The following is a 22,887-nucleotide window of genomic DNA, read 5'->3' on the forward strand; positions in this document are numbered from 1 at the left end:
ATTCAATTAACACACAATATTAATATAAAAATGTATTGTTATAAGTAACGTCTATAAGGTAACTTAACAATAACACAAACTAAACAGACCAAAGTTTGAGGTCGACACAAGCTTGTTATGAATGCACTTTTCTTTGAAGTTTTATTTCCTCGATGAATCAGCTGATCCAACTAAATAAGATCAACGAAAAAGTATAAAAAAAAACATACAAAATTACAGTAAAAATAGAATCTGAATGCTTTGCTCAAAAATAACATCTGGTTCTTAGGTTGTTGAATGGGGTTTCACTGGACTTTACATGGAACAATAAAACATAAATAGTAATAGATACAAAAAAAATGGTTAAAAGAATATCAAGGGTTCTTAAATGGTGCTTTTTTGATCATTTTGGAGCGTTCCAGCTTCAAATCACTTTTATTACATTTAATAGTATAGGTAAGTAAAATTGTAATTTTTAGGGTGAATTGCTACTGTAAAAAGGTTGGTAAAGTGACAAAAATGGTCGTTTTGTCATGTATGATGCAAAAGTGTAAACCAAACATCACATATTCAAAACACCACAGTAAAGGTTTTAGTCTTATTTTGTTTTATTTCTTTTTTTATTTTAATGAGCATATAAGGAATTAATGTGCATCTTGAATGTTAAACATGTAAATGTTCAAATAAACCATCCAAAAAAACAAAAAAATAAATAAAAGTTGCATATCTTTCACCTGTCAAACAGGTGAAGCAAATAGTCTGGCAGACAATCAGTGTCCAATTCATGTGCGCTTTTCTCTCCTCAACAGCAAGAAACTGGATCTAAATTCATGTCGATCCAGATCTCACTGATGAGGCCATTTGAAGATAAATACATCCTATTGTCTATAGGGCAACAAGTACAATCTGTTATTGTGTTAACGAAAGAAAAGTTATGTGATTATTGCAAAAATATGGTAAAATAGTAAACAATAAAAATGCTCTCGACTAAAGTTAAATACCATTTTATATTTGGTACTATCACAGCAAATCATACTGTATGATCAAAGGGTGCCACATAATAGCTGCTGTCTGTATAGTATAACTTCATAGGCTTGTGTAACCGATACAAGACAGAGTCGGACGAAGATCACAAGCCACTTTCTGGAAAGCGGTACAAGAGCACACAGAATCTGGAAGAGGTAAAAAATGTTTTTGATGAAAAATAGTACAAGGCCAATTAAACGCATTGAATGTTGTCCATGTAATCACTAAAATACAATTGTTTTGCAAACTTGTTAAAAAACGTACCTCCTATTGAAATAAACTACTAAACATGTTACTGTGAGGTCACTTGTAAACCAACTGAATTATGGTAGTTGTTGTTTCCTGTATGTCTATATACAAGAAATAATGCATCACTGGGCGTCGACGTGACATACAGCATTTCGTCAAATTGTACTATTTGGTTTACAGGAAGAAAGGTTTTTACACACCACTGTTTAATTACATCACCATCTTTTTTAATGCAGAAAAACAAGGCACTTTCAAAAAATCTGAAGGCACAGTGGATGTGTGAATATTTATAAGTTACAGCATTGTATGCGAGACCTTTGCATTAATCATTTATTGAAGTTCAAGTAGCAGCCACAGAGGTGCAGATACTATGTGCTGACATGGGAGGAATTCACCTTTTAAAACAGACTTGATCCAGAATGCATTATTATAATATCCAGCAAAATGCAGACGCATTGAATGTGCAATGTATTGTAGTTATGATCAACTGGAGTGTATTTCTTTATAGCGCTTTTATTTCATTTGCATATTTTGTAAAACTACAAAGGCACCAGGTGGGTCAAAAAAGAATCAAATAAAAATAAGGCCTTTAATAAGGTCTTTGAGGAAACAATCCCAGGATGCATTGCAATAAATATGCTGAGGTGTGAGAGACAGTGAAGAAAAACTCAAATCCTACTTTAGGTTTTTAGATCCACAATTTATGTTATTCCCAACAAGTTTCAATACTTGGGAGTAAATGCATATTTCCGACACAGCATGATGCATTGACATCTAAAGGCGAGTCTGTTGAGGTTTAGAGATGGACGACTTATTTAGCCCATGGAAACTACAACAAACTCCACTATGATTTCACTCGCTTTAAATAGAACGACAAACCTCCACAATTTCAAATGCACTAACTTGCTTTTTGAGGGGAATTTTTGTTCTCTTTATAGAGATGTTTTTCTGGTTTTCTTATAAAGTGTTGCTTTGAAGTGGTGTTGGGATTGTAAAAAAACAACTGATTTACACTCGCTCCTAACGTGGCGACAGGAGCCCAAAACACGAGGTATACATGCATACCGCGATCATTGTATTGTACCAACATCAAAAAGAGTAAAATCAAGTCAAACCAGTTTACAACACTGCTGATTTTCCCTATTCTTCTTAGAAGCATTATATATTTAAAAGTCAGCGAATTTTCACCTTGGTCGTCTCATGCATTTCATTTACTGCAGATCTACTGTCGACATTAATAAATGGAGGGCCTCACACTGTATTTACAGTATTGTAAATTGTTTTTTTTTGACGTCTTGCTCAAGTCAAGTTGTATTATGTTGAAATTATGTGAAAACGTGGGCCAGGCACAGGCCTTCGAAAGCAAGAGCAAGGAGGACAAGATGGCAGACTCAGTTTGCTATGGTGAGGGCTTGCATGTGCTTGGCGATGCCGTATACGTAGGTGATGTCGGGCCTTTTCTCGGGGTCGGGGTTGATGCACATATCTACCAGTTTTCTCAGCTTGGGAAGAGAAAGATAGAACAGTTAAGTTGATTTCAAGTTTATGAATTCATTTACAGCATCGTGATTTCATTGGATGGGGATGCATACGGTTCATGCTCCAACTTCTTTTGATTAATACCTAAAAGTCCATTCCTATAAATTAAATGTAAGTACAAAGTGAACTAGACTCTTAAGTGAACTAGGCACTTACTGAAAATGTTCTGACATCATAGTAGGAACAAAACATGTAAACATAAACACGTTTGGTTCTGATAACATTTTCATGATACATTTTTTGTTCTTTATTTGCTTCATCTGTAATCAGCAACACCAAGTTCAAATCGTGCCTGCCATTTGGCAAAAAACATGCATACTGTGCATACATTTCTTCGTGCAGCGCTACAACAGCTAGGTTAAAAAAGACAAACAAGTTGACTGACAAAGTAAAATGGCAAGCGTTTCAGAACTCGCTGTACGGAGAGCTTCTTCCAACAGCCGAGGGAAAGGCTAGAAGCAATGTAACTTCCAGCAAGATGCCCTCTGGCCCTGCGAATGTTTGTTAATTCTCAGAAACAAACATTCGACAAAGAGGAAGAAAAACATTCACACAAACACGTGGTCCCTGTAAGTCGCACCCGAACAGAGCAGTGCAGAAGCAGGAATGAGAGAGGTAAAGAAACAAACTCAAACTCAGCCCAGACAACCAGCAGCATCATTAAAAGTGGGGGGGAAGAGAAAAGCGGAAGGAGAAAAAATGCTCCCGTGTCGGATCGCCATGGCAACCGCCTCTCTCTCTGGGCCCTGGCTGCTGTTGCATGGCGCGCCGTCTCCTAATCAGCCCGGCATGTGAAATGCAAATGCAGACAGTCTGAGAATTAGTGGAAAAGAAATGGGGGGCGGCGGTGGTGGTGCTGGGGAGCGTGGGGCGGGGTTAGAAATGATGCAGATATGTGAAATATTCATGCTTTCGCGAGAGAGAAATGTGTCGCTGTTTTTTTTTTTTTTTTAAGGGGGGCTGCCTGTCAGGTGAGATGCAAGGAGACGGTAAATGACAGACCAAAGATGAACGGCTGACACTTTTTTGCCTTTCGCCTTCAGGTGCATTGTTTACACGCAGACAGGGAGGGAGGCAGGTCTACCCGCGGCAGTGGGAAGCTCAAGGAACTGGTGAACGGAGGATGAGTTGTGCCGGGCTTGTAAATAATAATAATGGCAGCTTTGGTTGGACGTGCCGGATCTATCAGAGGATTTCAAAGCGTCCTCCGATAGATGCCGTCGGAGTGACGGGACCATACGGGGAAGGATGGCCATCACTTGCTGGTTAATGGTGGTCTGCCTGATATATACATTATAGATATAGCCATGCTGCCTGTGTTGAGGAGTAAATAACAGCAGATATGCTACTGTAAATGCTACAATATTTTTAGTGTATGTAAAGTCAGTTCTGATGATCACAAAAAATATATATTTACATATTTAAAAGCATTGCCTCTTTGAACAGCTTCTACTAGAACAGGTCTACTACACGATATAAAGAAAATGCAATAACAATAATAATAACCATCATTACAACTTCTTAAAGTGAACAGAAAACATAAAAACAAATCTGAGTGGAATCAAACCATTGTGATTTATGATACTTTGCTATTTCAATATATTAAGAAGCCCTTGTGGCTATTTTTTAAGTAGTTTTACTGTAATTTAATTGTAACTTTGTAGCATCCCCAAAACTTCCCAACCAAAATGCCCCCCCAAAAAAGGTTTGCTGGTTAACCTAGCTAAGAAGTCTGGTAAGGACATGATAACTAGCCTGTGGACAGAATATCAACTCAACGTTGACTGGTGTGTGTGTTTGTGTTATAAGTATTAATATGTATAGCATGCATTGATTTAATCATAACTGTTGTGTCACAACATTATGTGGGTCCGCCATCAGGAACACAAACATGCTGATGAATCGGTTAAATCTGTCAAGTTAGGCATGTTATGAATAGACAATGTGCTTATGTGTGGGATGTGATGTATGTCATATTTTTAAAAGCAAAAGTTTGTGTTAGTAGTGCTGGTTATGCTAAAGCTTAGAAAATAATTTGCTCAAAAAGTATATTCTGTTCTCATTGTCTTCTCTTTCTTCTCATGTCATTCCTAACCACATAATAAATTTTTATGCATTTTGTGATAGTGATTGTTTGAACATGTCCATGAATGAATGAAACAAATTAATGCCAAAAACATATTTAGATCTAGTTTACTGAATGGCCATACAGCTTTGGACATGCGATTTAATTCTGAGTATGGGCAACTTGCAAAAACACAGTATGTATATTTTTGTGTTGTATTAAAGAGAAAAAAAATCATATGGATTTGGAATGACATGGGGACAAATGACAGAATAGAGTGAACTTCTGAGTGAACTACTCCACAAAAGTACTTGTTATAGAGAAACTTTGTACGTGGAACAAATGAAACATTAAAGATGGCGGAGAGCGAGAAAGCTTCTGGAAATCTTCTGAGCTTGAAACGTACCTCTTCAGAGTAATGGTCAGATGGTAGCGGAGGGTAGTCGCACTGCTCGATCTTTTTACACAGCGAGTACAGGTTCATTTTGTCCCCGTAGAACGGACTCTGCAAGGCAGCCATCTACGTGTGAAGAAAAGAAATGTGAAAGGCACTTTTAGAAAGTTTTTTGGGGCCCTGGAAATGGATCTTGTTATCTGAAAAAATGGGTTTCAGGTCCTGTGAGGTGATCTGGCAAGGTTATTTGACGATAATATATTTTACAGTTTGACATCTTTTAACTTCAACCAGTAAAGACAAGTATGTGAAGTAACCTGCAATGTTATGTTTGAAACTGAGACGGCGACAGAGAGTCAAAGGTTACAAAACTTGCAGCTTTACATGGAAATTGGCATTTTAAAAGTCTGATGCTCAATTACATTCCTGAATCTAGCCAGCATTACGACGGAAAAAAAAAAACTGCCCGCGACAGCAAGAGGGAGAAAAATGATGGTCCTGCTTCAAGAACCAAAACGACATGATCCAACAAAAATAAAAGCAAAACAACCATGTTTTAGAAATGACAGTGTGCATCAGCATTTCAGACAATGTTTTAGCCATATATAAAACAGAAAGAGATAAACAACATATAGCCAACGTCACATGAATCATGACGGATGCCTAGAAACAACTGGACGCAGAGCATCATGGGTGCCTGGAGCTGTATCCAGCGCATTCCCATTCAGTCCGAAAGGTGATGCTTTGATGATGTCATGAGATTTTGATACTGAAAGAGGAAACTGAAAAAACAGCCTGAAGGAAATCCAGTTTGGGTGAAAAGCCCTTTCCGGATGCCAACTGCTCACATAAGGCCAAACAATATAACACGAAACCACTACACCACAGACACGCAGAACGAGAACTCTATTAAATTGACACAGAGGGAAGGAGAGGAGCGTTGAAGGAGTGAACAGGGAAGGCGGTTGAGCGAGGCGAAACGCCGGTCTGGGCTGTCAGCATAGTAGTGAAGGAGTGGAGCGCATTGTGGCAGAACTCGTGAAGCACGGCTGAAAATCGGGGGGGTGTTACATTTTTTTCATGTGGGAGTACAAATAAAACCCTTACAAACCGGTGTAACCGGTCCCACTTGCACCGCTCTGCACGAGCCTCGAACCGGCGACGGTCCGGATGGGAGACGGGCGCTCTAACGAGGAGGCTAAAGACCGCAGTCTCTAGCGTCTGTCGCTAGAGCGTCTCTGTTGGTCGGGGAGTGAGGTTTACACACTGCACAGCTCTTCACTAGCTGGCCTCCGTTACACTCACCCCCCTAAACCTCACTCCCATCCGGGTCACGGCACCAATGTAACCGGTCCTACTCGCCCCGCTCTGCGCGGGCCTCGAACAGGAGTCGGTCCGGATGGGAGACGGGCGCTCTAACGAGGAAGCTAAAGACCGCAGTCTCTAGCGTCTGTCGCTAGAGCGTCTCTGTTGGTCAGGGAGTGAGGTTTACACGCTGCACAGCTCTTCACTAGCTGGCCTCCGTTACACAGGCACGGTTAGTTAAAGAGAATTTACTTTAGTTATACACAAAAGAAGATATTTTGAAAAAGGTTGAAAACCGAACAGCAGCGGTCCCCCATTCACTTCTATTGTATGGACACAAAACCAATGCAAGTCAATGATACCAACTAGGGCTGTCAACGTTAACGCGTTAACGCATGCGATACATTTTTTCAGATTAACACAACATCCGTTTTCTCTGTCATCATTGTCTAGCGGTACATTATATAATCACGCTCTTGTTCATATAAATGGCCTTTAAACTATTTAGGCGCGATTTGAAATAGTTGTATTGACACGTCCAGTATAGATTGACAACTTCTGGCTGTGGAACACGGCGCAACACGACAGCGGTCCCGTCTGGTGTACACATGGGCTAAAGGCTGAGTCAGAATCTGTCAGACAGCGCACCAGTATTAACTTCCCCTTCGTGCTTGAATGAACAAAAACACACAAGATTATGCTAGAAAGCACATTTTGTCTTGTATTTTCGCAAGCACAGTCTTCAACGAGTTAAATAAAGTCTTAAATGAATGCAAAGAGTAGTGAAAATATTAGACCTGCTTAGAGCGGCAGCTCTTAAAGGGGCCGCGTTCTTAAACGTGCTGCTGTGACTCCTGTCACTTTTCACATGACGTCACGCATCTTCCGTTCTGCCGCGAAGCAGTGTATCATTACTTCCGCTAGCACTCCAGTTCATAAGGTGGCGGTAATGCAAGTATAAGCTGATTTGCCAACCGCCAGTAAAACTCAAGAAGAAGAAGTTACTTCCGCTAGCGCCTCAGAATGGAGTTTACCAAGTGGCTTGCACATCTGCCACAAATACGTCTAGATGATGTACAACGTCTTGCAGACAAATTTTCGCTAAGACAAGATCAAAGCTAGAGAAAGGATACAAATTCTTTGTTGAACAGTACCTGTTTGATTATGAAGGTAAGTGTTTTGTTTTCTTTTTGTGTTAGCGAAGGTGCTAGGAGAAGTACTTGACTACGTGTTCTGTCAGTTTTTTTTCTCACTGTTGTTAAATTCCAGCGCAACGGCAAAACGGAAGTTCTTCTTCTTCTTCTTCTTCTTCTTGTTTGTTGCAAGACGGATGTTATGATACACTGCTTTGCAAAAAGGCGGAGGTTAAGTGACGTCATTGTGAAAAGGGCGTATGTCAATCAAAGAACAAAAGAAAAGAAGAAATCAATGTGATTTTGTAGCTTTAATGGGGATTCTTCTGTATTTCATGTATTTAGCAGTAAAGACTGTAAAGTGTTTCAGAACTTTATTTTCTGTATATTTCCTACCTGTTAGACAGGGCACACTTATTAATAATGGATGTGATTAGTAGAATTTTTTTTATATTTAATAAAGACATCGGTTGCGAAGCCAACAATATTAGAATGTTGGCTTTCATTCATAAAATGATGCTGTTAAAGAAATTTCTACATTAATTTGGAGATAAAATGTTAAATTATTAAAATGTAAAAGTATATTTAAAAACATAATGCAGTTATTTTTTAATCGATTGACAGCACTAAAATAAACATTTTAAACAAAAGAAATAGTATGTTTAATTTCACTATACGTGTGCGATTAATCACGCGAAAAGGGTGCGATTAATCGCGATTAAAAATGGTAATCTATTGACAGCCTTAGTACCAACAATTTTCAAAATATGTTCTTTTGTATTCTGCAGAAGAAGGAAAGTCATTCAGGTTTGAAATGACAAGAGGGTGAGTAAATGATGTCAGAATTTTCATTTTTCGGTGAACTGTCCCTTTAATACTTAAGGTGGGGGTTTTAATAAGCGATTGTAACAATGAAACAAACACTACTAATGATTTAGTTGTTGTTCAATTTAAATATGTTTTCTGTTAGATATTAAACTTCTTTAAAAAAAACAATATTGACCTTCTTGACTTGTACTTATTCCTCCATCAGTTATAGCAATGGGATGCATGTGTGTGTGACAGTAATGGGCTCTGTGAACGAGTATTTTTTGGCCAGACTGTTTTTATGTGTTTGTATTTCACACAGACACACACACGCACACACACTGGATAAAAATTCTTCAAAAGCACAAAGCTTCACAACGAGGGGTAGTTGTTTATTTTTTCATGTCCAGACACAGAATGATACGCCTATAGTGTCGTTTCATGGAAACATCTGTCTCTTCAGCGTGCCGCCGCTCTTGCGGAAACTTCCCGGGATAATTGCGACGCGCGGTACCGTAGAACGCCACTTAGAGAAATGCAAATCCGATGCTGGCTTTGATTGTTTATGTGTTGTGTACCTGTGGAAGGAAGAGGGAGGGGCTGTCTGATTCATGTGTGTGTGGGGGGGTCCGCAGAGGGGGATCGGGGTGGGAAGCAGCTGTAGCCAGCAAAGGGTTAAACAAGGACCACCATATTTTCATGCATCTTCTGCTTCTGACATATGAAAAATGTCAACTGTCCTGTTTTTATTTTGGAGTTTTTGCACTATTCATCTGGTTCATTAGTGCCTGGGCGCTCTTGGCCCTGACAGCTGCTCGCCCCGTGCTCCCGGCCCCTGAATTTTTCAGGCTAATTTGATTCGGGGCGCCCAGGCGATGGGCAAGATGATTGACTTGCTCCCTGACCCCCGGAGCCCAGCAGCTCTCCTCATTGGTATTCCGGAGGAGTCCACCCAGCACCACGCTGGCCTGCTGTCTGTCTGCGGGGCTCCGGCTACCAGTGCAACGGTGGCCACAGACACACGCGTTTACACACTCGCGTGCGCACACAAAAGACGCGCACACATTCATATACACCCAGACAATGGAGCTGAGAGGAACATACTTCAACAGACACCCATACTCGTAGAGATCGCTTACGCATGCAGACGCAGAAAACGACAAAGAAGTCGTAAACACGTATGGTCGCCCAGACAGGCAGGCTATTTGCTGTATGTCATGTTGTTCAAAGCCTGTATATGACTCTTTCTTCTGTAGAACACAAAAGAAGAAGATAGATATTTTGATTTATGAATCAGTGGTTTTGTGGCCATACAATGGAAGTCAATGGGAGGCAATGCTGTTTGGGTACCAACATTCTTTAAAATATCTTCTTTTGTGTTCTCCAGACGAAAGAAAGTCATACAGGTTTGAAATGACACAAGGGTGAGTAAATGATAAAAGAATACACACTAGTGTATTAAATCCGTAGTGAAAAATATCCATAATCGTAATTATTAGTGAGCTTTCTTCTTCATCAAACTCTTTGCATGGCAATTAAATTCATGCCGAAAGTTGTCCATAACTCCATTCTCACGAGCCGTCTGAAAAAGAGTCGTGTTCAAGCTCAGAAAACCATCATTATTTCATCTCGCTCATCTTTCTCGCATCCATTCTTTAATGATATATTAATCAAATGGAGGCGCAGCCAAAAGGAGGGAACACAATTAAATATGAATCCATATTCTACGACTTGAAAAGTCCCCGTCTGACGCCACGAACTGGCACAGACTCGTACAAACGTCTAACACACACACATACAGAAACTGTGACGATAAAGCTGAATTTTCCTCTTCAACAAAAAAATGTAGAAAATCGCCCCGCCTCTTGGTAGCGATAACATCTCGCATTCCGCAAAGAAAAGTTTCAGACACGTGTAATGTTTGTAAATTTGCTGAATGAGTGTGCAGACGCTTCACGGTTTTATGCATCATTAGCAAAACACGGGCAAGGTAGCTCATCAGAATGTTAAGAGTCCTTTGGAGACGCCGGCGTTCTCGTACGCAGCTCTCCCGAAACGTATTTAAAGAACATGAGTATTCAGCAGCTGTACACGTCTGGGCCGAATTAATTCACTAAGCTATCAAATTAAAATCTGAGATCCGAGTTGAGAAAACACAGAGGTATACTAGGTAATCTATATTTGAATAGGATGCAGGGGGAGTTTAATCAGCTCAAACGTCTGGAAGGTTTGCCGTTCAGGTGTGGGATGAAAAAAAATCTTTAAAAATTCAATAAATAAACAACTTCCCTACACTGTAGACTAAGCATTCTTTTTTTAATGACGGAATATCATTTGCTGCACGTATCAAAATTGCAACGCGCCCTTACATGTAGCGCATGGTAATCTGTTTACTTTCAACGCTCTTGTTAATCCATCACATAGCCGATTCTGTTTTCATCATCTCCATTTTGTCTGTTATACTCAAAACACATGGTCGTAAACAGAGATTGTGACTTCACGGTTTTCATTGTAAAACCTCGAGCGGGAAGCCAGGCCTTGTGTTTTTGTGATGATGGCAGATGCAACCGTCCCTGCCTCTTATTTATGCCAACATAAATCCGAAACACCTTCGAGAACGGCTATTAAGGAGCGTTTTAGGAGGACTTCAAAAGGCCGGGCCAGACCGTGAGCTCAGAGATCCACCAATATGAAGCCTGTCTGTCTTTAATAGAGAATGGACATGGTGTGGGGAGGAAACGCGAGGACCCCTCGAGGGCCATCAGGGTTGCCCGTGAAGACCTCCTTTTTTGAGCATCATAAAACTCAACACCAAAACTAACTGTATGAGGGTTTCGAGAATGAATTAGGAGATCGTTAGGCTAATACAGTTTAGTTGGTTTGTTTAGTTGGGTAAGATTTTAGTTATTCAGCTAATAGCCCGTTAATGATATTCAGAACTTCGAAAACTTGATAGTTAGCTTGATGTCATTCCCTAAAAACTTTTTGGGATTTTTTCGTCGCTTGAAGGGAGGTTCAATCTGAACGTTTTGCATTCAAATAAGTGCAGACCAACTCACTATACAATAATCGCCTCACAAAATGTGCTAATACAGCTAGCAAAATTAGGATTTTAAGATATAAAAAATGTTATTTTATATTAGTTATTAACGATCGAAAGTCCCGAGTGGGAAAAAAGCGCCTTTCCCGGCCTGGGTCAGACGACTTCCCGGGGACAGATCTCCAGTCCAGAAAGACTTAGAGCGACGAGACTCAGCTCGTCGGAAAGGAATCCTCCTGGAGCTCCCGGTAGTCGGGACGTTCCGCCGCCCGTATCTCCGGGGCCCGATGACCCAGCGGCTCGAGACACGGCTCGTTTGACCTTTCGAACGACGCCAGCCTCAAGGCGCTGCGACCCCGGCGAGTCGATCCGGGATGCCTGGAAGGCGAGGTGGAAGACCCGTCGCCTTCCGCGCCCGTATCTCCGGGGCCCGATGACCCAGCGGCTCGAGACACGGCAAAACGCCTTCCGCCGTCCCTATCTCCGGCTCCCGGGGTCGCAGTGAGGAGAGCCTGGCACCATTCGAAAGGCCCAGTCGAGACCTTTCCAACGAGCCTGGGCTCGAGGTGCTGCTGCGACTTCGGGGCCGGAGTTATTAACGATCGAAAGTCCCAAGCGGGACGTCGACGACTCTGCGTCCGGGGAAGAAGCGCCTTTCCCGGCCTGGGTCGGACGGTTGAAAAATCAAAATGTAATTAAAATGTTTTAACTTTCCCTGTATAAAAAAGACGGAAGTCAACAGAAGTTAAAGTTGACCAAAGTCTACTGCATCTTCCACAACCCAGTACTCAGAATCACCTGCGAAATACCAAACACAGTTTCCAATAAAAGTTTCTGAATTTTATTTACTGGATACTACTCTGCTGAATAACCAACATCTTCACACGCAACCAAGACTCTGTTCTTCTATCTATCTATCTATCTATCTATCTATCTATCTATCTATCTATCTATCTATCTATCTATCTATCTATCTATCTATCCATCTATCCATCTATCTATCTATCACACAACCACACGTTTCCTCTTTGGTGAAGCAATCTGTCAATAATGCAGATGAACCCTGGATTACGGTGCGGTACTATTGACAGATTCACCACGGACAGCGCGTGTCTCGTCTGCCGCCAGGGCCGTTTGGGATCCAATCCCGACTCCGGCCTTGTCCCACACCCCTTCTCTTCATCAGGAGGCGGGTGGCCGCATCAGCTGACCAAATGAGCTCCAGCAGCATCAAACGGAATGGCGGATGCAGATGGAGAAATAGAATGCACAGGTATTGATGATTTTCAATCGAGGCCTTGTGACCTCCACAACAGATCGACTAAAAGATTCATGCTCTCTGAATAAAGGAATTACATGGACACCTATAGACCTTTCACACAAAATAGATCAATGGAGATCAATGCGAGATGGCACAAGTCTGCAGTGGAGGAGCGCAGCTAGCTTTCGATTGGGTAACACAATGTTTACACACACACACAGAGTGAAATAAATGATGAAACATGCACACGTAGTTTTATACAAGTTTTATACACATACTGTACACACAAACCTACAGTATATCTCGAACCATTGGCTATTTCTGATTTGACTGAATAACATAATTTTGTATATTTAAAAAATAACATAAAACAAACTTATAACAAAAAAAGTTGATGTTTTACTTTCACAGCTTTACGTCCCATCTTTATTCACAAAGGAAAAAAATCAACATAAAAAATACAAATTTCCAGACTTTCCATTCCAAATTTCCATTCCAAGGTCAAAAATACTCAAATAGTTTAGTAATAAATTCTCTGAAATTATGTTTGTCTCATATATGTCTATTTTTATTTTACAATAGACACAAAGTCAATACAAAAGCGGAGAAAAAAAAAACGTAATTAAGTATCCCATGTTAATAAAGAGCAACTTCTGAGCAACAAATCCCTCCTCCGGGCTGCAACATCACACCAACCGCCAGCGGGTTTGCCGATTATCAGATGCGTCACTCAAACAGATGTCAATTCATCACCTCCCAGCCACCCCCCACAGGTCACGTGACCCACTGGCAGCGAGACGAGATGAAAGTCTTCATGTACCGCCGGGCGACAGCAGAGATCTGTTCGGGGCCGAGGCCAGGCCTGGCTTCAACAGAAGCTTAAGAGATCACAACTGTTCCCCGTTTGCCTTCTCCCTGCACTTGGCTGACCCATGGCCACCGCTAAGCAGGGCAGCCTGATCACACTGATGGGCCTGGTGCATTATGGGAGACTAATTAGTGCCAAGAAATACTGTCTCCAAGCAGCGGTGAACTCAGATGGTTGTTTTTCAGCCCCAGGCACTGTGGGAGGTGTAGCTACTGGTAAGCTCCCCCCCCAAAAAAAAACACTCAGGGGGATTCATGGGATAGAACGAGTGCTGGACTAACAATGTGTCTATTTCCGCACAGTGTGAGTGTGAATCTGTGCCTGCGTGCGAGTGTGTTTATACACCAGTTTTTGGTAGCTAGCACGTCCCGTGGGATCGAGCATTGTGTCATTTACAGATTGCGGCTACCGATTCCAGGTGGCCCCAGAAGGAGGACCAAAAAGTGTACCCACCCAAAAAAATGCCCACATTTTTTTTTCGTAAGAATAAGACTTGTTACGTAAGAACCCACACTTTCTAAAGGTTAAAAAGTGTATGATAGATATAAAAACACTTTGCACATTCATCTTCAATTCAGACTGACGTCTAAAGACAAACACTCCGCCCAGAGTAGTGTCGTCGGGAAGTGTGTGCTATTAAAGGCTAATAAAAGCAGTCAGTATCATTTTGGATCGAGTGCGGCGCATGTTATCTAAAACACATGTAAATGTCATCCGAATTTCCCTTTCGGCTTCGGAACACACTCCAGGTTTCCTATGCGGGGGAACGTTTACCTCAGAGTACAAAACCATATTGTAATTTTCACGACGGAGTCGTGGTGTCTGATTGCGTCTCACAAAAGAAGAGGAACAGTGCTGGTGGAGGGGGGTGACGGGATGGATTTCTATACTTTACCTCATAGAGCAGGCAGCCTAGCGACCAGATGTCAGATTTGAAGTTATATCCATTTTCGTGTATCCGCTCGGGAGACATGTAGTATGGGGTGCCCACTGGAACACAAAAAGAGAGACAGTCAGAGCGTGAGAGACGGTTAGGCTGTGTCTGATTTGCAATGCGAGGAGTTCATCCATGGATGCTTCATTGACCAACTTTTCAGACTGAAGAGTTTTCGATGACAAGAGAGAGGTTACGAACAACACAGAGAGACACATGAACTCAATGATGCGTGCCTGTAGTGAGGGTCAAAATACATATTAACAGTTTATATGTTGACAGTAAAGTGTGCAATCCTACACCAAACCAATGGCTGTGGACCAACGACAGACAATTTGAAGTGTTCTTTAACAAATAATACAACAATTCTGTTTCTACTTAACAATTATGACTTTCTGATGATATCTCTATTTATGCATTTGCTCTGAAGTCCAAAACAGCTAACTGATGCAAATTAGAGCTTTCACAATATACTAGGTATATTATCGCTATATTATCGCTCATTTCGGCATCGGCCGATAAATGGTCATTTTTTATGTTTTCGGTATCGGTATAAAACAATAAAATTAGGCCAATAAATGTAAATTTGAGGAAAAAACGCATACTGTTTGAAGCAGATTGCTGTCTGAATGCTTTCTGAACGCTTTTTTGAGACCTGTTAGACTTTTGGCTATTGAAAACCCTTTTTAATGTTTTAAAAATAAAAGCAGTTGTCTACTTTTTGCCTTCGCCTTCACTTTTAGGCTCAGAATTTTTTTTGATAATAATACCTAGATAATGTATATCGGCCAATATATCTGTTATCGGCATCCATTGTAAAAAAAATGATTAGGTATCGTTATTGGGCCAAATTTACATATCGGTGATATTAAAACATCACGATTACAGATAGTTTTAATGCTACAAATATGATAATATTGTCATTTATTCAGCACCCCTTTAAAATTTTAGGAGCCAAAATGGTTACAACTCTGCCCCCCCCCTCATATTTTGCGTGTGATTTATTGGCCAAAAAAGAATTATTTGACTGGCAGCATTATTTTTTCGTTGAAAAAAGTAAATAGATATTGCGATAATATTGTTATTGTTTTAAGAGCATTTAAAGAAGAAAATACAGTTTAAAAAAATACAGTTAAAAACAACATCATATTTTCTCTAGTTCTTCACTAAATAAACAAGAGCTACAGGAATCAGGAAAAACTGAAAAAGCACAATACAGATTTACTAGAACAACATCACTGAAATAAAACAGCGTTCATTATTGGACAGAAAACATTGTGAGTACAACTTTTCCAGATGGATCTTAACGCTGTGAAATGTTCATGAACGCATGTAGGTGGATGGTTTAGAAAGTCGTAGGGCTGGTTTCAAACTGTAAGAATGAGTAAGGAGAATCAAAATCTCAGCTTACATAAGAGCAGATTCAAGAATCTCTCATTCACTTCTCATTACGCAAGAAGCTGGATGATTTACAGCAGGAGCCATTCAAGGCAGCCAAATAAAGCTTGTCTTTTCCCTTCTGCTGTTGTACATGGGATTGTCTCAGAAAATTGACAAAACCATAGAAGCCACTGTGCCAAGAAAAATCTCTGATGGGTTTACCACATCCTCCACAAGAAGGTGTAAACCACTGCTAACCATCTTTACCAGAGAAACACGGTCCAATGAGATCCACGGTCCACAAAACCATGTATTGCCTTACTGTTTAATATTATCAAAACATACAGATATACAGGACAGGGCAGTTTTGTGTCCATACAATGGAAGTCAATGGGAGTCAGTGTTGTTTGGTTACCAAAATTCTTCAAAATATCTTCTCTTGTGTTTAGCAGACGAAAGTCATGCAGGTTTGGAATGACATGAGGGCGAATAATTGGTTAAATTTGTCCAATTCTGTTTTGTAATGCTATCCATCGTATAAACAGCTTATTTCACAAGTAAATGAATCTACATGCATGTACAAGGTTGTTTTCAAGCAAAAGGTAAATAGTATGTTTACGCCTCATGATGTTGCAAACGTTGAAAGGCTTTGAAACTCATAACGAGACACAAGCGAGACTGAACAGAGCGTGGGGTCACTTAGTCTGTGGCCCTGCAGAGAAATGTGGGTAATTGGCAGTGACTAATAGCCATCAGGCAGAAGAGCCGGACCCAAGAGGCCAGTCAAACTCCCTAAAGCCATGACGAGCTTCTTACTGCTCACTGACTGTAGCCAACCAGCCAACTGCCGTCAAGAGATTGATGATGGAAAGAAGGGTAAAAAAAAGAACAGTAAAAAACATTCTGACAAATGCTTGCAGTTTACAAAAGTTTAGCCTTGGCACAAACACCTCAGATCTGACAAAGCATTAAGAAGTCTCAGGTGGCGAGAACAAGAGCCAACGCGAAACATCTCGACACCAAACGGTGTCAGAATGGCTGGGCAGGTAGAGCAGCTGAGGTTGAAACTCTTACTGAGTAAAACACAAGCATACCTCCTACTGTCTCGTCCCATGATGCAACATGCATGTCAAACCCATCAGTGATACCGTGATTTCTTACAGCATACAGATTTGATAAATGCCAAATAGGAAAAAAAGAGTCTAGTTTTATTGATTTTAATGACCATAAATTTAGGACTAAATTCTGCAAAGCTAAGCGTGACTCTAAAACAAAGAACATAGTAATGAACCCCTTTATCGACTGTCCAAGTAGTGACATCTATTAAGTGGTCATCACACTCGTGTCATTGTCACGCGCTCGGTTCAAGAGTTTCGACATCTATCATTAGACACTTGAAAGGAATAGTCTCTTATGCTAATGGTTTCATAAAAGCTTAGCGCTACAGAGTGACTATTCCGTCGGCACGTCAAATTAAGAGCGCATTACTTATTCATGCAAATAAATTGAAAGTCGTGTTGGGATTCGTTTCCATTGTTTTGAGTTGTTATGACATTATGATGCGTTTTTGAGAAATGGGCTGAGCTTTTTCTTAGCAAAAAATAGTACGATTTCGGCAGACTCTCAACGGCACGCTAATTACGCGAAAATTCACGAACATGTTTAATTACAAAAAAAAGAGGGCTCCAGGATGTCTTTGTAGGTGAGAGGGATTTAAAGAAAGCCCTGTTCTGTCCCGTTAACTCTCCCAACCTACGAATAAGAATGACTTAATTCGTTACCTCTACCCCTTTAGATAAGACGCTAGCAAGTAATTAGCGCCATACGCAACATTAACTGCAAAATACAGGAGTTTCGGGATTAGCTTGCTTTTCTTTTTATTTTAATCATCTTTTGTGTTATCGTTTCCCTCACCAAATTCCTTTGTTCCAATTTCCCCTTGCTTTCAGCTTCCGCTCGGCTTAATTTAAAGTCTAGCAAGCCTCTGGCAACGAACGTAAAGAAGAGCTATCTCCCCTTTCTTTCAATCTTTTGCTTTGTTTGTATCTGTGGGCTGCGGAGCCGCTCGGAGATAAAGTTAAAAGGCAAGGGCTCGGCTTCTGAGGAAAAGAATTGACAGCCGTGGAACGGCGCTTCCCGGACCTCCATCCGACGCGTACCGGAGTTCTACCGTGGTGGTTTGTCTCATTACAGTCTGAACTGTCAACCCCCAAACCGCACCGAAGCAACCCCGCACCCTCCGCACTAAACCGCCCCCGTGCGAGACGGTGAAAGGAGGAGAGAGAGAGAAAAGGTGGAGGGGTTCCGAGAAGCGAGAGAGATGGCGCGAGCGGGAAGCTTTGGTCTACCCGCCCTGAGGGAGGCACAGATCGAAGGTCTCTTTGCCCATGGGTGAATTTAACCTGCCATGTAGAGACTCATGAATTTCATACCCTGCTGCGGCTAACCTTCAGCCTGCGTATGGAGAGCCCGAGCCTGTGGGACATGTGACACGGGCTTGTGTAGAAGACTCTCTCTCACGCTGTACCTGCCCAACGCCTTTTTGTGCTCGTTTGTACATTCCAACTGTCAATACTAAAATATCCCGAGAGAGGAATTCTGGGTGCACGGAAAAATAAATACGTAGGGACGTGGGTAGGTAGATGGTGGATATCTCTACAAAAGACCATTGCAGCCGTGGTGGTGCGATAAAATCCTGATGCACTAACTGTTATAAATCACGACGGGCTCCAAAAAAAGCCTTGTTAGGGATCCCTAACGTGGCAGTGTGTAAATGATACCGTGTGGCACCGGCCCCGGGAGCAGGTGCGAATGGATGATGTGGTTGTGCGGACCACCGGCTCCATCGAAGACGGTCCCCTGGTGAAGCAGACACCATTAAGACATGATTAAGGAGAGCCCCGATTAAGCCCTTGCGGGGACTGTAGCTCATCCTGAGCTTTTGGATGAACTGCGGTTCTGAATGGAGGGAGGTATCCTGTAGAGGGCGCTGTGGGCTCAGGTTTTTATGATGCAGTCACATGCATTTCCTGACTCACGGTGTTGTTTTGTGTTTAGGTGAATGCTACAGGCTTGCGATGCGAGGCAAAACACACACTGTGAACTGGGAGGTTATTTCTAGATGCTTTAGCAACATCTTTACAGCAGTTTTCTATTTGCAGTGACATTGTACTTATCACCACGCTGACATTAAAGATAATTCTGTATTTTGACATACTGTACAGACCACACAGACGCATGTGTCACCTATACATACATATGCATTCCTAAGTTTTGTTTTTATTATGCAATTATGTAAGTGTGAGAATGAAATCAAACTACGCTTTATACTATTTCTTTTTCATGTTAGTTGTGCACTGCGTGTTTACTGCAACATCATAATCTTTATATTCAAAACACTGATTTTGACAGGAATTATTACCATTTTAATTGTAACCATTTTCTGGAAAAATCTTGATGCAAGCACGATGCTAAGGTTTTTTTGGGGGGGGGCGGCGCTTGCTGACCCCCGTCACACCAACTCTCACTCCAAACTCTATGATTTCAGTCTTTAGATCTTGTTTCTGTCTCTGCAGGTCCTTCATTAAACATATATAATAGTTTTCACCTGTTTTAGTAAACGTCTGGGCAAAACTGTGAATATCGCTTAGAAAAAGATATGCACACCACATTATTGAGCATCATTTATGTCCATAGCGCAAAAATGAGCCAAAGGTAAAATGCTAAACTAAAAGAAAAATTGGATGAAAGTCAAGACACATAGGTGGAGTCACACGGCTTTACCAAATGTGCACGTCTGAATCCGACTGTGAGAAACCAATACAAATGACTATAAAGAAGAAGACAGGCTGTTAAGAATTTATAAACTGTTGAAGTGAGATTTTAAAACAACGGGTCATTTTGCATGTAAGCTGTATTAAAACAGCGAGTGGGCTGCGTTTCTAGCTAAGTGTCTGGCATGTGATGTGATTCCTCTAATGGAGAGCTTTGCTAAAAAGTGGCGACTTCTGTAAAAAAAATTGAAGAAGCAGAATATGTGGACACCACAAGATGTTACTCTAGTGAGTCAATGACTTCAAGATCATTGAAGTCACAGATTTCCCACCTTGACATTATACAGTGTGTGATGAGAAAGGTCATGGCAAAGGTCAAGGCAACAGAAAGCTCATGAAATGGTAACAGGAACTGGCGCACTTGACTCTCATCAGGCCCCATGGGCCAATAGGAAGGAGATTTTTAAAACAGCCACATCGTTCTGCTCGTGGCCAGACATAAGCATCCAGGCCTTACTGAGCAAATAAAGAATCTTCCTGAAGCATTCAGTCCTCGAAAAAAGAATAAAAAAGACAAACAAACAGACAGGAAAAAGGGAAAAAGTGATTACCTAGAGAATGAGCCGCAGTGGTTTTGGAACTGAAGAAGCGTCCCAAACCCAGGTCGCCCAGTTTTACCACTCCAGTGGCTGTGATGAAGACGTTTGCCGGTTTAATGTCTGTAACAGAATAAATGTAAGCTTAAGTAATAGATCAGATACATTACTAGGGACGTCTACACATTTATGGCCAACAAGGACATCATATAGGACAACAAATGAAACAAAAATAAAATCAAGTATTTATCATTCTAGTTTAAAATTTCTTTACAAGTGTAATCTTTGTGTTTTATTCAATTTAGAAAAACGTTTATTACAATTTGTACATTATTTGACAAAGATCTGAATTTATTACCCATCATATAAAAGTACTAAAAACTATACTTTTAGAAAAAGTGAATTAAAGTATTGTACAAACTGCATATTTAAATCAATTCTAGGACACATTTTTTGAGTCTCACATAAAAAAATGATGTTTTGCAATTTGCAGATGCTTTTATCCAAACCGATTTGTTACCCAAGTTTAAACCCATGACCTTAGCTTCACAAAAACAACGCACAGACAAAACATTTGATCCTGAGCCACAAACAAAAGTGCACTACACAAACATTAGCAATCTGAATGTTCAAGAAAGGTTACCAAAAAGGTTACCATTAGCAAGATACAGTATTTACTTTTCAGCCGGTCCTAATCCCTTTCAAGAGACCGGCCGCATGTTGACAGCAAGGGAACATGATCTTAACTTTTGGTACAAGGCCAGTTGAAACCTTTACTGCTAATTCATATTCTCTCCCTTCACAAGCGCACGTCTGGTATGTTACAATAGTTCGCCAAGTGTTGCATAAAAACATGAGAACTGGGGAAGAGTCTCAGGTCGCTGTGGACAGTTGCGTCATCTTGCTTGTTTTCGAATGGCAATAGGATGATGCAATGCATGCTGCAGAGTGTCTGGTCAAGCTTGTGCATAGCACAGACCTTAAGATTCTTGTTTCAAAGTTGATAAGAGGCAGATGTATTTTAAAGAAAGGAGTTCTGCGTGGTTTTAAACAACGGTGCATGCATCTTAATATGTGACCGTTGCAGCGAAGGGTTAATGTCACATCCTCAAATGAATGATCATATAACCCCTACGCGTTCATATTAACACCTTGGATTCAACTTTATTGTCCTTGCACATGAAAAAACAAGGCAACGAAATGCAGTTAGCATCTAACCAGAAGTGCAAAGTAGTAGTGCAATAAAGATGTATGTGCAGACGTACAAAAATAAATCAACTATATAGCATATATGAGAATATACAGAATATTTGTGAATATACAGGATGTGCATATATGAATTTAAAGTGTACATAAGTGTGTCGTGAATATATGTAGACTATGCATAGTGCAAATGAATATACAGGGTATGTTTATGACTGTACAAGATGCATACAAATATACAAGATGTATTAATATGATATACCGACAGCGAGTACAGTGATACACTGCATTTCTGAGGAATATCATGATTGTAAGACTATACAGACTATATGTACAGATATATGAATGTATAGAGTATAAGCAATATTTACAGTGATTTATAGCAGTTTATTTGGGTATGGGGGTTCATCTATGTTGAGGGTGGAGTGTCACTGAGTTAGTCAGTTGAAGAGTGTGCGAGTGTTTTTATGTTTGCGTGTTGTATCAGCGTGCACGTGAGTGTGCGTGCACATACCTCTGTGCATGACGCGGCGGGAGTGCATGTGCTCCAGTGCGCTGCAAAGCTGAACAAAGTACTTCCACACCGTCTTCTCTGGAATCAGTCGTCTTTGTTTCTTGAAATGCTGCGGGCGGTAAACAAATAAATAAATAAATACACTGTGATCGGGACGAGACGCACAGCCTTTCATTTTCGTAGATGCACGCTATCCCCGCTAACTCGAAACGTCAACGTTTTAATTTAGAACTTTGGCAGCGAAACTGCTCGATCTGTTGTCCCGTACGTTCAGTGTGGACTGTATTTAGCGGTAAATCAAACCTGTCCGATCAGAGCATAACAAAACCAGCAGTGACCACCTTAAAGTTCTGCTCTGCTGCTATAATCTGATGCAGGCTCTACATTGAAAAGCATCTTCCATAAACTTTTTATTTCCTTTGCGTTTGAAGCCACTGCAATGGAAACCATCTGACGTTTGTGAATGCAGCAGGAGCCTCATGGGGAAACAAACATTTATTTTTTTGTAAATGCAAACATGTTTTGGATGGTTAAGTGTATACATGGGCTGAGAAAAAGTCATCTCGATGAGAGTAACAGAATGTAGCTAAATAACACCAAGACCGTATAAATATAGAAAAAGTTTTTAAAATTGCGTAATCATTTTAGGTTTTTCATGAGTCAAAAACTGGAACTAGTTTATTAGTTTAACTGCTTCTAGTTTAGAAACCTAAATTAGAAAGTTTAACCTAAGTTCAATTATTTTTATGACTCATTATGAGTAGTTGTGTGTCCTATGGTGTGACAGCATCAATATTAAAAAAAACTAACAATGAAAATAA

The 22,887-nt window shown here is 40.7% G+C and overlaps 1 protein-coding gene across 1 annotated transcript in view; it reads right to left on the bottom strand.

Moving 5' to 3' along the window:
* Window positions 1–537: 537 nt before the first annotated feature.
* The window catches only part of nek7 (NIMA-related kinase 7), a 55,034-nt gene continuing 32,684 nt past the window's right edge, over window positions 538–22,887 (bottom strand). The window contains exons 6-10 of the mRNA XM_057326025.1: window positions 22,067–22,175; window positions 20,365–20,472; window positions 14,562–14,656; window positions 5,265–5,378; window positions 538–2,756 (exon numbers count right to left, since the gene is read on the bottom strand). Of these exons, the coding sequence (XP_057182008.1) occupies window positions 2,646–2,756; window positions 5,265–5,378; window positions 14,562–14,656; window positions 20,365–20,472; window positions 22,067–22,175 (537 nt within the window). The 3' untranslated portion in view covers window positions 538–2,645. The remainder of the gene's footprint in view (window positions 2,757–5,264; window positions 5,379–14,561; window positions 14,657–20,364; window positions 20,473–22,066; window positions 22,176–22,887) is intronic.

The sequence above is a fragment of the Triplophysa rosa genome, linkage group LG25, assembly GCF_024868665.1.
Source record: "Triplophysa rosa linkage group LG25, Trosa_1v2, whole genome shotgun sequence".
NCBI lineage: Eukaryota > Metazoa > Chordata > Actinopteri > Cypriniformes > Nemacheilidae > Triplophysa > Triplophysa rosa.